The sequence below is a fragment of the Homalodisca vitripennis genome, chromosome 8 (assembly GCF_021130785.1).
Source record: "Homalodisca vitripennis isolate AUS2020 chromosome 8, UT_GWSS_2.1, whole genome shotgun sequence".
NCBI classification, from domain to species: Eukaryota; Metazoa; Arthropoda; class Insecta; order Hemiptera; family Cicadellidae; genus Homalodisca; species Homalodisca vitripennis.
The window spans coordinates 22,113,876-22,127,706 of NC_060214.1; the positions used below are offsets into that span (position 1 = coordinate 22,113,876).

Here is a 13,831-nt window from a genome sequence, read left to right on the forward strand (position 1 = left end):
CCACCGTCCCCACTTTCCTCGGACTGGCGAGAGTGGCTGAACAACGTCCACGGCTTCTACAGCGGGTCAGCCGTTCAGTTCCGTACAGCGGTCTGAGCGGAGTGTGCACGGGATGTTCCGAGAGCGGCGGACTCTCTTCAGTACGTACCTGTTAAGTTCTGTGCTTGAAGATCAGCAATAGTGTTTATTTGTGGATCCCATACTCTCACACAAAACATTGTTACTTGACGACATCATTCATGTAGAATTCTAATTTTGTGGTTTTCTCGTAATTAAATTAAAATTCGGATGATGTAGTCGTTGTACAGGGTAATCTCAGTAATACACTTTAATTTAACAAGTATTTCCCCCACCGCTGGTTTTTTTTCTTGTGAACAATCATGATCACCCCCTTGAGTGAAGTGCCGCCCTCCCGATTGTGCTGTGAGGACGAGACCCCAGTGGACCCCAGGACTATGCCCCAGTGGCCGGTCTCCGTGTCGCTGGCCGTGGTAGGGCTGCTGGTGCTGGCCTCCGTGCCCCTAGTCTCCGGACAGAGGGGGTTCGGGGTGACAGGGGACACCTCACCCTACAAGGGCTACAGCGGGATCCGAGCTCGCCCTGAGGCGGAAAGACTTATCTACTACCACGAGCAGACCATCGCCGTCGTCGAGGTCGGCCCCAAAAGGGAGCTCTTCAACTGTGAACTCATAGAAGTCTAGTAAGTTATAATGTTCTACTAGCGTACCTCAGGGATCTATCTTAGCTGCTGTCATTTTTCTACTTTTGATTAATGCTGGAAAGGCATTGATAGTCCATAGTTGAGTCAAGAAAAAATTATTATCGTTTGAATATTATTTGAGGCCATGTGTTAGTTCAAATTCAACAAGAATAAATGCTTTAGATATTGCTTTGCTAAAAACACTACTCTGTCAGATGTCAACTGTGCTGTCTAAGATCTAAGATAATTATTAGATTAGTCGTTGATTTCTGCACGATTTCGTTTGTAAATGTTTCATTGCCAATTTCAGACGATGGCAAAGCGAAGTACATAGTTCGGGGCAAATATTAATAAAGGTTTGTTGTAACTGATTAATAGTGAAAGAGGTGTGTTTTTTTCTGAAGGAGCATCTTTAAAATATCCTAACACTTAAAATTAATAATTTGAACATTCACTAACCAATTCAATGTACCAAATTTATTAAAAATCAATTAGTCTACTATTAAGCTGGATACTAAAATAGTTTTGATTACAGATAGATATTTTTAAACCCCAAGTTTTCGATTGGGAGAAAGAAAATTAGATATTAAATACCAAGTTTCTACTCGTCAACTATTTTGCAATATACTGTATTTGGGGTTATAACGTAAGGTAGATCATGTGTAACCAAGGTATTTTAGTACCTGTATTCTATATAATTTGTATAGCTGTACGAATGTATATTTGAAATCAATCTAAACTAGAACACCGATTGGAGAGTAAAATGAGTATGCGCGAGCGTACTATCTCGTTATCTACAGAGCTGTAAATATGGTTGTAAGTTATGTAATACCAATACTGACGTTCCGATACAACTTAGTGTAGAGCAGGCCAACTGTCACACAATAACTCAATCAATTCCGCATTCATTTCCGGCCATGTGAGTCACAAATCATTCCCTCAAATAATTAACCGGCTGGATTGGGCTGTGCGTGTGACGCTATTCTGTGACAAGGTTTGCTATTAGAGGGTTCAAAGGTGGCGATAATAGCTGGTATGGGGTTCAAAGGTGACGAGGATTGCTGGTATGGGGTTCAAATGTAATAAGAATTGCTCGTATAGGGTTCAAAGTTGACGAGAATTGCTGGTATGGGGTTCAAAGGTGACAAGAATTGCTGGTATGGGGTTCAAACGTGACGAGAATCTCTAGTATGGGGTTCAAAGGTGGCGATACAATTGCTGGTATGGGTTCAAAGGTGACGAGGATTGCTGGTTTGGGGTTCAAAGTTGACGAGGATTGCTCGTATAGGGTTCAAATGTGACGAGAATTGCTGGTATGGGGTTCAAAGTTGACGAGAATTGTTGGTATGGGGTTCAAAGGTGACGAGAATTGCTGGTATGGGGTTCAAAGGTGACAAGAATTGCTGGTATGGGGTTCAAAGTTGACGAGAATTGTTAGTATGGGGTTCAAAGGTGACGATAATAGCTGGTATGGGGTTCAAATTTGACGAGGAATTGCTGGTATGGGGTTCAAAGTTGACGAGAATTGCTCTGGTATGGGGTTCAAAGGTGACGAGAATTGCTGGTATGGGGTTCAAAGTTGACGAGAATTGCTGGTATGGGTTTCAAAGGTGACGAGAATTGCTGGTATGGGGTTCAAACGTGACGAGAATTGTTGGTATGGGGTTCAAAGGTGACGAGAATTGCTGGTATGGGTTTCAAAGGTGACGAGAATTGCTGGTATGGGGTTCAAGGTGACAAGAATTGCTAGTATGGGGGTTCAAACTTGGAGAAACTGTAATTTCTTTTCATAAATCTCGATGTATTTAGTATTGTAATACACACAAAGAAAAGGGTAACTGCTCGTAATATCTGTCATCTTAGTGATAGTTGTCCCTAACTTGTTTACCAGCTGATCCTAGCCTGTAATCTCTCACTGTTGCTTAATTTTAAAATCTAAATATAGGAGGATTTTAAGAAATAGCAACGGCGATTCTTCATAAATGTCAGCATTATTATTTCCCTGCACATAACCTCGCTAGGAAAAGAGTAAGGATTTTTAATTCAACAAATACCAATTTTCCTTCCAATATGCTGCTCATAGAGTTGCAATGTTTAAGTAATTAGGGATTTTATTATACTTTCACAATTACAGTTAGATTACTATTAAATTATTAAAAATTTAATAAAAAAGCTGTATATGCATAAAAATTAACTCAAAAATATATTTGATTTCATTTTACAGTATAATTTAAAATGCCTGGTACTGGAAGTGATAAGCCCATCTTACCATCCCAGAGACCTAGGTTCGAATTTCGGAAAGACATTTTTATGCGCTAATAAATAATCGTATGAACATAGCCTGAAGTCACATAATAACCGGTTCTGTGTTACTGGTGTTACCGTAGATAAACTGCAAAAAAATCCCTGGTAAAATTTCTCAGTATTGCTTGTTATAAGTTATATTATGCGACTTTTGATCATGTATATTTCAAGATAGATTGTACACGAATCTCCCTGAAATATCCGACTTTTACCAAGGTAAAAGTTTTTCTTAATACATTGTTACACGTGGTACAGAGTTACACTATAAAACATGCAGTGGTAATACAAAAACTAAATAATAAACTTGTTATAGCTCTGTGTCTGCTTTGACTTTTAGAGACGATTTGTTTTATTACTGGCTGTGTGTTTTAAAGGATTGGTATTACTCTCCGAATTATGGGAAAAATAAACTTTAAAATATATTCTATTTCACCGTTCCCACATCCATATGGGTTTTTAAGAACTCAAAAAAATTACGAAGTTCTACTCAGTTAAATCCATGTCTATGATAACTTTCATTCAAATCAATATGTTCGTTTGGTCCCCGTTAACCTTTAGGGAAGCGCGCGCTAACACCATATACGACAAGATATAGTTTACCCAATCACATTCAACAGACTAAATGTTACTTAATCAAACAAAAAGATTATGTTTGGTCGTTTTACGTTCTCTATTGAATGTTGACATCAATTTATTTCCCTGGTATCTTGATAGCATAATTGCCTTCTGTATACTTTGTATTCGATTAAAATGACGACGAAATGCCTACAATCAAATTAATTACTTTGACTTTACATCGTTTCGACAGCAGAGACACCTGAACTATAATAAAGAGATCTGTCTGGTTACCCAGCAACCACAAGATCTATTGAAGATGAAGAGTGTAATCTAGATGAAGAGGTGTTGTCTCATCGTGTTTGCTCTTTCCACTATCAGATGCACAATTAAATGCAGGTTTCAGACCCAACTCCCAAGCACGATGAAGTTGTCTACACATAACCTAGTTGTGGTGGAAAGGGTTGATTTAATGTGAATGTTGAATTGTTGAGTTTAGACCCATTTCACCTTCCGCTTAGTGTATCGTCTGAAATCAGACACCGTTACAGGTTTGGCTCTTGGAGGCTGGAGATCGCATCCGTCTGAAGAGATCCAAAAACTTACATTTCACACAATTAATGATGATAATAATAATAAATACGAAAAAGACTTTTAGTTTTGAGGCAACATTATATGGCAGAAAATGTACGAAAATTCTTTATTTAAAGTTTGTTATTGACGATGGAGGTATGAAAGGATAACAGGATTTCGGACATTTGCTATCGTTATATGTTTACAAAAGGTATTCCTCAATGTTTGGAGGATTGGAATTTATCCTGGATTGGAAGTATCGCGTTTTAGCCTGTCCTGGTGCGATGTTGGTTGTGATTCTCGTACTTGTGACTTGTGCAGTGACTGGACTTCAAGCAGCTATTAGGTATGTTTCAACCTTTTTCTTTCCCTTCTTTTCTCCTTTCTGTTATTTATTTTTGTATGTATTAATACCTCCCCTACCTGACGAAGAGGGTAGATTCCAATCCTCGAAACGTTGTGTTATATCTTTTGTAACATATAACGGTAGCAAATGTCCGAAATCCTGTCATCCTTTAAATAAAGAAAAGTAATAGACAAAGAATTTGATTATTATGCAACCGCCTGTGTTAGCTGGTAGCTGATGGCTCTTTAGAGGCATTACCAAGAAAAACTACTAATCACTTCTACTGTAATAATACTTGCACTTCAGACTTTAAAAAGACTGGACAGATTGTACCTTGGAGGTCTTTAGACTGGGGCCAGCACATTTGTCGCATTTAGAAATTCAAAATGCCAGGGAATAATACTATAGTAGTAGTAGTCAGTCCAAAAAATGTTTGGCTAATATTTAGAAGGTACGTACCGTATTTGTACGAGGTATATGAAGCGGAACGTTTTCCAGGATTTCAGGACTCTTGACCAAACCATCGACATCTTTGTAGAGAACCAGAAGATTCTCCACCAACCATTTTGGACTGCATCATCAATGGATATCCAGGTTTGAGTGAGAGATGGTTCACTTCCAAATGAAAGTGTGAACCACAGATCGAGGACACCGTAGCGTCGTGCCAGAAGCCTACATCCCAACCGGTTCCACGGTTCACTTGCGCTTTCGTGTGTCCTTTCTTGCAGGAGACTTGTGTTGCTCTGCGATCGCTGTGATTTTTCATATTCTACATCATTATATTAGTGTACTCCTGCTGCTAGATAAGTAGATAAGAGGGTTTCGGAAATTTGCTATCGTTATGCGTTACAAAGAAAACATACAACGTTTCGAGAATTGCGATCTAGCCTCGTCTTCAGGTGTAAAAGACATAACATTGGGTTCACCTACCAAAAATACAGCTACGAACTCGACAAATTCAAGAAATGTAACTATCCTCAACCTTAAAATCAGCCATCGTTAAAATGTTAAATAAAAAAAATCTTGATACGTTTAGTTTGTTTACCTATGGTTACATATTACTTTTTCTCTTTGACTACCGGAACTCAACGTTAGAATCTTGCTTTATTTTTTTATCAATACAGATATTCTACAACCAATAGTTTTGTGTGCTTTGCCTGTCTTCGGCCTTCCAAATATCCTAATGTAACCTTAAATGGTTTAAAAACAAATCTTTTTGTCAAAAACACGTGTGTGAAAAATTTACTAAAAACATCCACGGCGGTGACTCGGAGGTTAGTTAATAGTGCAATTATTTTTGGGTAGGGATTTATATTTTTAATTAAGCGTTTTAAGATCACTTCTCTGAGAACTGAAGAATTATAATACATTGCTCAATTTATCTACTTCCCCCAGTAGGGATCAACTCTGGTTGGTTTATACCTTCCAGTTGAAACGACAATGGGTACAGCAAAATCCGATGTGTAACTTAAATCTGGGCAAATTTATGGATTTCAAGGAGCGGGCACATCACTAACCGCAAATGTCGAGGTTTGGGGTGCAAGGGTAGATCGATAGGTCTAGTCTACTGCGGGAGATGACTGTTGAAGTTGGTGGGGCTCCCTAAGATTTTCTTAAAGCTGTTGCTGGCCCAGACATAAGGACGTGCCGCTCCCTGCCTGCTTTGACTGGAGAGACTAGAGCTGGCTTTCTCTTCTTTCAAGGAGGTATGACTGAGATTAATGTCCAGAATTCTTCCTCATGGATCTTGACAGGAGGCGGCCCTTACTCCCAACCTTAACTATCCAAAATATTTTGTCACTCCAAAAACACCGCAAGTTACTTTTAGGATAAAGTGAAATTTCTCAACGTCTTGTCCTAAGAGAAAAAATGACTCCATTTGGAATTACAGAAAATTAAGGTAGAAATTTTAGGTAATATGTTACAGCTTCATGGACCCAGGGAGAGCTTCGTTGACTTTTGGTTACGAGTCTTTAAACCGTTGTGTGTCCGATTGATTGGGATCGTCTGTTCGATTATGCCTTCGCTCGAGTAAATTTCCCTAGACTCGAATTTCACTAACATTGTTATTAAAGCGAGGTGGTAGGCTGGCACAAGAATCTATTTTATCTGCAGGAGGATGTAAAAAAATGTGTATGACAGATATCTCTTGCAAGCAATCAGCCATAGGACTTGAAATTGTATCTCAGCGAAGCCTGTTACTCGACTCCTACTTTAACTGAAATCGTAACACAATTTTGATGTCAAACATCAACTCTGTTTCTATTTTATTATTGTTTGGTTTGGTTTTGGAACTGAAGTATACAACGACATGAGTTTATTGGTATTAATTAGGCTTAAAAATTGGTATTGATTAACGTGGTATAAATTTGTGAGTAAAATGGTTATAATTTTTTACGATAAAATTTTGAATAATTTTTGTTAACTCTTGTCAAAACTGTTTGGGGGCTAGAGGGATCGTTCCTTTTTCTTATTTTTGGGTTGTTTAATATTTTTGACTATCTTATAGTTTGCACAAATTTTATCAACATGAAAATAAAAAGTATTTTACACACATCATGTCTCAATTTTAAAATAATTAAAGGCATACACCGAGCCAGTTATGTAAAATGGAACATTCTCTAAAATATTTTCGAATGAAAAAGTGTAGTGTAGTACTCAACAGCCAAAATGTTGAGTAACAACATTGCAAAATTAAGTTTGCATATCCGATAATTAGTTTTCGTACGTCATTTGGCAGTTTTTAATAATTAATTGCGGTAATTATGAAGCACAGCTGTTCTGAAATTGTGGTATTGCCAAATTATTGCCAAATTCTATCTAAATTCCAACAAACTATAGCTTAGAAAACTTGCATCTTATTCAGTCTGTTCTTGATAAGCAGCCTAAAAATAGTAAATAAAATTTAATTATTTAATTTTGTAAACGAAGAGAGTCTAAAATATATAATTATGTTAGTATCAGTTATAACTCTTATGTAAAAACCGCAGTTATATAAATTACTGTGATATCTTCGTTCACACTATTTTCCTGTAATAAAAGCAAATGCAAATGCAACTAGATATTACATGTTTATTGACAACGTTATATAATACCACTATCTTTTTTATTGTGAAGTAAAATAATGTCTTATTTTACCAGGCAAAGTTAAGGCTAAGAAGCCCTCTGTAACACTTAACCTGGAGACCAACGGCTTAAAGGTGACTTCCGAACCACCACCACGGACCGGGCAGGCGAGCTGCTTGCAAGGACAGGATCGCTCAGCGGTCACCCATCCAAGCAGCAGCCACGCTCGACGTTGTTTGATTTGTTTATCTCGCGATAACCGCCGTACCCGCTACACTGCACCATTGGTATTTTAGTAACCGAATGAAATTGTTTCTTTATTGAACAGTTTTTACAGAAAAGACAATCCAAATCCAAAAGTTTCAATGAGGTTTGGACCAACAGCCAACAGGCAGAGTTCGCTAGTGATAAGGTATGTCCCGCAAATGGTGTTCCTAGGTCTGGCCGACTAATTGCGCTGTAAAAAGTGTGCCAGGGAAGCTTTTTTGTGCTTTAAAGCTGATATGCAGTACAACGATGCAATAAATGAGGAGAAAGCTATCAGACTCGTAGGGAAGCGTTACGCGCTCTACTTTTCTGGGGCGATTGGCAACGATCAAACATGGTTGATCCAAGGTAGACTTTTGATTTTGAGGCACGATGGCTTTTTTGGAGTTTGCAGTTTCAAAACAGTGAAGGTTTTCCTTGAGTTTCGGCTGCTTTGAAACTGTGCGAAGTTTCTCTTGGTTTGTATTTCGTTTACTCAGAATACCAGGACCTATTAGGTTCTTCTAAAATCGTGTCTTTGTCTTTCTGCCTGTGTGATAATTCTTGATAAAAAGTTCCTAGAGACTTAAAACTTGGTAAATACGTTCCTCTTGGCCCAATTAAGATCTCTTGATTTTGGTTTAGAAAGGGTAGCAAAAATTAAACAAATTTCAGTAAAATTTTCGTTACTTTCTGATGGGTTCTTAGATACTCAAGTGTTTCAGTTTATTACTCGTGTAGGACTAACACAGGCGTCAAATACCTTGTGCCTATCAATCAATATGCATTGTACAGTACTTTTCTTTAGAAACCTGTTTTCCACTGGAGCTACCTTTTCCAGCAGTTATTTGAAAATTGAAAAGTTTTGGGACTTTGTGTCAAATAATCAAAAAAAAATAGTTTCATAAGTTATTAATGATAATATATACCTTCAGATTGCTTTTAGGAGCTAAATTTTGTGAATTTCCATCAACATTTCTCAAATATAAAAATCTAATTTCAAATTTTTTAATAACAATACGTACTTTTAAATGTGTTTTTCCTTTGGAAATTTCGAGTCTTAGAAACTCCAGATTCTCTTAAACAACGTAATATTATAAACTAGTCTGTTCATAAGTTTGATGTGTACAAAAGTATAATGTTATGATGCTCCAATAAACGCACCTGATTTCCACCCATAACGTTATGATGCTAGCAATGCAAAAAATTTAAAATTAAGAGTAAACAGCGTACGATAAAATTGTAATTCCATTTTTACGAATAATTCACATTGAATGTGTTTAAAACTGAATAACCCTCATAGAGAAGGAAGAAATAAAAACCGCTTGTCGAGTTATTGGGTTTTAAATGCTCTCTTGGCTAAAAATATAACTGCATGACTTTGCAAGTGTCGGATTCTTGATCTATTGTTATGGCATATTGTAAATAGTGTGATATCTAATCGCACGATAGAGAGCGTCTAGTACATCTTTGATTAATGATTCAGACAACGTCTGTTACAAACCCACCACTGTAATTAAGCTATTCACTCTACATGGTTGGAATGCTCATAAATTCAACAAATGGTATATAGCCTAGTAAACCATAATAGGTCTCTCCACGAATATTATGCGTCAGTAGAGTTGTACAATATTTAGGAAACTCTGTATAAAAACTCTTCTTGAATTTATTAACTATTATTTAGTGCCCAAATCAAAAATAAGTTAAAGACAATGTTTTGAAAACTTGTATATGTCCCTTCTTTGGGTGATATAACCTAAAAAATCAGTTTAAACTTGGTTAAAAGGGGTTTATACTTAACTTTCCTAACTTCAAAAAAATTTTAAAAAATGGCTCTGTCTAAGATAATGGTTCATAATAATAGGGAACCGAAAACTGATTACACCACTGCAAGTTAAACAACACCAAGTGAAAAACGACGTTTCGAAAACTGTGTCCCTTCTTCAGGTGACATAACCTAAAATTCAGTTTTAACCTTGCAGGGATTTAGATAAGTTTAAATTTACAAATAAGAAAAATATAGTGTTGCATATCCAAGGCATATCCATGGCCTTGGATATGCAGTGCAGTGGAGTGGAGGAAGAGAGGAGATTCCAGCTCTCGAAACGTCGCGTTTCAGTTACCTTTGTTACGGCGATTACAAACATTTTTAACATTCCAGTCATTCTTCGGCAGTAATAAACTTAACACACAGTACGTTTCTGTAAAGCAAATTAAACGATAGACATATCGCGCTATTGCACGATAAATTATTGACAGCTGACCTTTAGATGTGCATTAAATCAAGGACGACAATGAGACATATAGTTCTAGTGAAATCACGATCAGCTGCTACCGTTTGACCTTGGCTAGAAGGTCAGACGTGTCTGGGCAGGACACTATGTGGCATATAAACTACCCTACACCAGGCAGTAGATGGCTTAGTCATTAGATTCAGGAAATTGAGTGGGAAACCCACCAAATAGTACTGAAATATGATCAAGATAGTTTTTATGTAACATTTTGATTGCTAATGAGCTGCTGTTAGATGAAACTTATTTATAGGCTACGGTACCAAAAAGTCTGTTCTTGCTACTTTTAACAATACGAAAGGAAATTTGGGATATTTAGATCAACAAGAACCACATTTTGGTGAAGAGATAGATTGTAAGTCCATCAGACCGTCTTAGCCTGGAAAGTTTAAAAGTACAACAGGTTTTCGCACATTTGTCATCGTTATAGGTTACAAAAGGTATAACACAACGTTTCGAGGATTGGAATCAACCCCTCTTCTTCAGGTGGAGGAGGTATTAATACATAAAAAATAATAAACAGAAAAGGTAAAGAAATCTACCCCACCTGACGAAGAGGGTAGATTCCAATCCACGAAACGTTGTGTTATACCTTTTGTAACCTATAATGATGGCAAATATCCGAAATCATGTTATCCTTTCAAACCTTCCATCATCAATAACAAACATTAAACAGGAAAATTTAGTGGTCGAATTTAGCTCTTACACTGGTTGGGAAGGTACTCGAAGAGTTGCTGTAACCCTGTGAAAGCTGATGTCTGCTGTTGTTTCGAAACAACTTAGAAACAGCTTCACTAGGCGGATTATCTACTCCTTTGCTCAAACTTAGTTTCCCAAGCTAGCCAGAGGTGGTGCTCCTATGCCTTAGCAGCATACTAAGTGGTGGGCGGCATAGTTTTTGAGCAAGGGACAATCCGTTTTAACTCTGGGGAGCTACTCACTCAGATTGAAAATTCAAAATTCTACATTCTGGCGTATTTAGAATTTTGATGGGATGCCTTCTTCTGGAATGTTATAAGAACGGTTGCTACGTTGGTTTGTTCACGAATGTAATTCTGCTAGGTGCAACGTATGTTGGTTATCAAAACGTCTGTTCTCTGATACTTTATAACAGCGAAAAATAGACTACGTAAAGGAAATTACAGAAATATTAGCTCAATGAGAACTACGTTTAGGCATATTAAACGCTAAAAAAGATGCCGTCTTTGTGACAAATAATAGTATTAGGAAAGCAAAACCAGTAATGGTGGCACACACAAGAACACTTTATTTGCATTAATTTCTTAAACACTCAATAACAAAATATCAATTAATAATACTTTTAAAATTCATAAGTTACATTTACATTTGAAAAAGGGTAATATAATAGTGAAAAATTTCCAACATTTTGAGAGAAATGTATTCATTACTTAGGAATAAGGAATCTTGTCGAAATCGTAAATTTTATATCTGTATGGTATTGATTTCATTTTCCGCTACAACTCAAGTGGAACGAAATAACCCACTTCAATTTGTTTTATTTTACTTTTCGTTAAGGTTACTTAGATAATATATAAATACTTCGAGGAATTTACACGAAACCGCTTAGAACTTAAAGAATTATGTGTGTCCAACAAACAAGCATTATTGTTTAAACAGTTGCGTTCAATAAATTGTTGAAGGGTAATTATTTGAACCCCACTGAAAAAAGGAATTTTGTTTTTATAACTTTCAATTCATCCAAAAATATAAATCTAATAGCTAGATAAAGAAAATTTTCAGGAGGATAAATTTTAAAAGAGGAGGTCCCGTTTGACTTATTAATCCGATTTTTTACTTCTAAATTATTCACATTTTTTGTTGCATTATAATCTGTTTTTCCTATGAGATTAGTTTGGGTTCCATAACATTTGAACATAATTCATATTACCATCTGCTCTTTAACAAACTTTGGTTCTAGAAACAAATGTGGATAAAACTAGTTTACTTCATATTCCTATCAATCTTAAACAACTAGCATAATCAATTTGTGATTCTTCAGATGAAAAGGTTTTGGGATTTCATATAAAAATATGGATTTCACAGCCTTTATGATTTACAGAATTGTACATTTATTTCATAATTAACGTTAAAAAAGTAATGGTGTTATTTATGCAGCACAATGGCCTTCAATATATAATTATTCACTTTATAAAAATAATTAAGACATGAGACACAGCAAGTAGTGAATAAAACATTAGTCTTTCTGTAAACAGACCGATCATCAGGTTCAATTAAAGTTCTTCAAGAGTTCCTTTCTTTTACATAAAACCTGATTATGCATATCGGGGATTCCCTTCAGTAGAGCTTTTTAATGGATAAAATGTATCTAACCAATGAATTTCTGAGACTTCGGAGAGCCTTCACCCCAACATCTGGAATAATTTGCCGTTTTTGGATATCCATTGGATCCCAAATGTAAGTGGCACATCGGATCTTTGCTGTGGCCATTCTAGGTTCAACTGGAAGGCGTAAATCAGCCAGAAGTGAACCCTTCTGGGTTACCATGACAATTAAACTGACTCTCCGACTTATTATTGCACGGAAGAAAAGACATTTTAGAAGTCTTTGAAAAATAAACTAGCCACGGTGACTTCAGCAGGCTGCTTAAAAATATTTCGGAGCCCAAAACAGATCTTGCTGAATCTCACACAGTAAAATGATTGACGATAAGTAGTAAAGCAATAAAGAACGCCTTGGAAGATTGCAATAGTCAGCAAATTTTGCACCTATTCCTGCAAAAAAGTCTGTAGACCTCGGTTATCATTGCTGTGGTCCACGAGCATTGGTGAAATGATTCAGAACTCAGGTCGAGAGATGCAGAAATGAAGTTCATAATTTTGAACTGCGCGATTTCATCAAGCTACTCCTTAGCTTCTTCGTAGTGTTTAGTTTCAGGCAATCGTTGAATGGACTTGGTACTATACCGAAGTACAGGGGGAGTATACTAACAAGGCAGAGGTATGGCATACCATATGTTGCGTAATCATGCGGAAAAAGAAATGTGTACATCGACTGGCAAACAAAAGATAAACAGTAGCACCCTACTCATTGGTACGCTTTAACGACGATCATCCAAATTCCATGGTAGTAAATGCACCATCAAAGAAAGAACTTATTATTGTCTAGGCTATGTAGAAATGAAGCGCCATGCACAATTTGAAGGATACTTATGAAATCTTTCTTTAGATACCTCGTCACATGGTTCATTCACAATTTTTTTTTTATTAAATTTAGTTTCACATCAGTGTTTAAATAATAAACATTTTCAAACCAAGTTAACCTAAAATGATCTTGATTGTATTGGGACGGTTAGGCTACATGATAATGTCACATTTTAAAGAGTCTACTTATAAATATATTTATTCAGCTATTTTCTCGCTGCCATCATGGTTACACACTAATGTAAAAATATTCACTAACGCTCAGCCAGCGAAATACCATGGGGAAATATACACAACCATCGAATTCGGCATTCATAGGCCTAATATAAAAATAAAGCTTCGTGCACAATTTCAAGTCAGTCCATTTCGGTGGTAATATTTTCACGTCACACGAGTAGTAGGCTTCGCTAAAGCTCAGCCAATAATGAAATCTTACCCTTTCTTAGTTTTTTTAGTCAGTACGAGGGATCAGTGTAATAATAGTTTATTATCACACTGATCCCTCGTACTGACACTTTGCCTAGGACGAATAGGTGACTGATTTCCATAGTTTTGTATAGGAAAACAT

General features: G+C 36.6%; 2 protein-coding genes across 6 annotated transcripts in view; both read left to right on the forward strand.

The window, feature by feature from the left end:
• The window catches only part of LOC124367412 (amyloid protein-binding protein 2), a 257,150-nt gene that overhangs the window by 172,362 nt on the left and 70,957 nt on the right, over nt 1-13,831 (forward strand). The window lies entirely within an intron of this gene.
• The window catches only part of LOC124367414, a 36,094-nt gene continuing 22,320 nt past the window's right edge, over nt 58-13,831 (forward strand). The window contains exon 1 of the mRNA XM_046824214.1: nt 58-700. Within this exon, the coding sequence (XP_046680170.1) occupies nt 381-700 (320 nt within the window). The 5' untranslated portion in view covers nt 58-380. The remainder of the gene's footprint in view (nt 701-13,831) is intronic.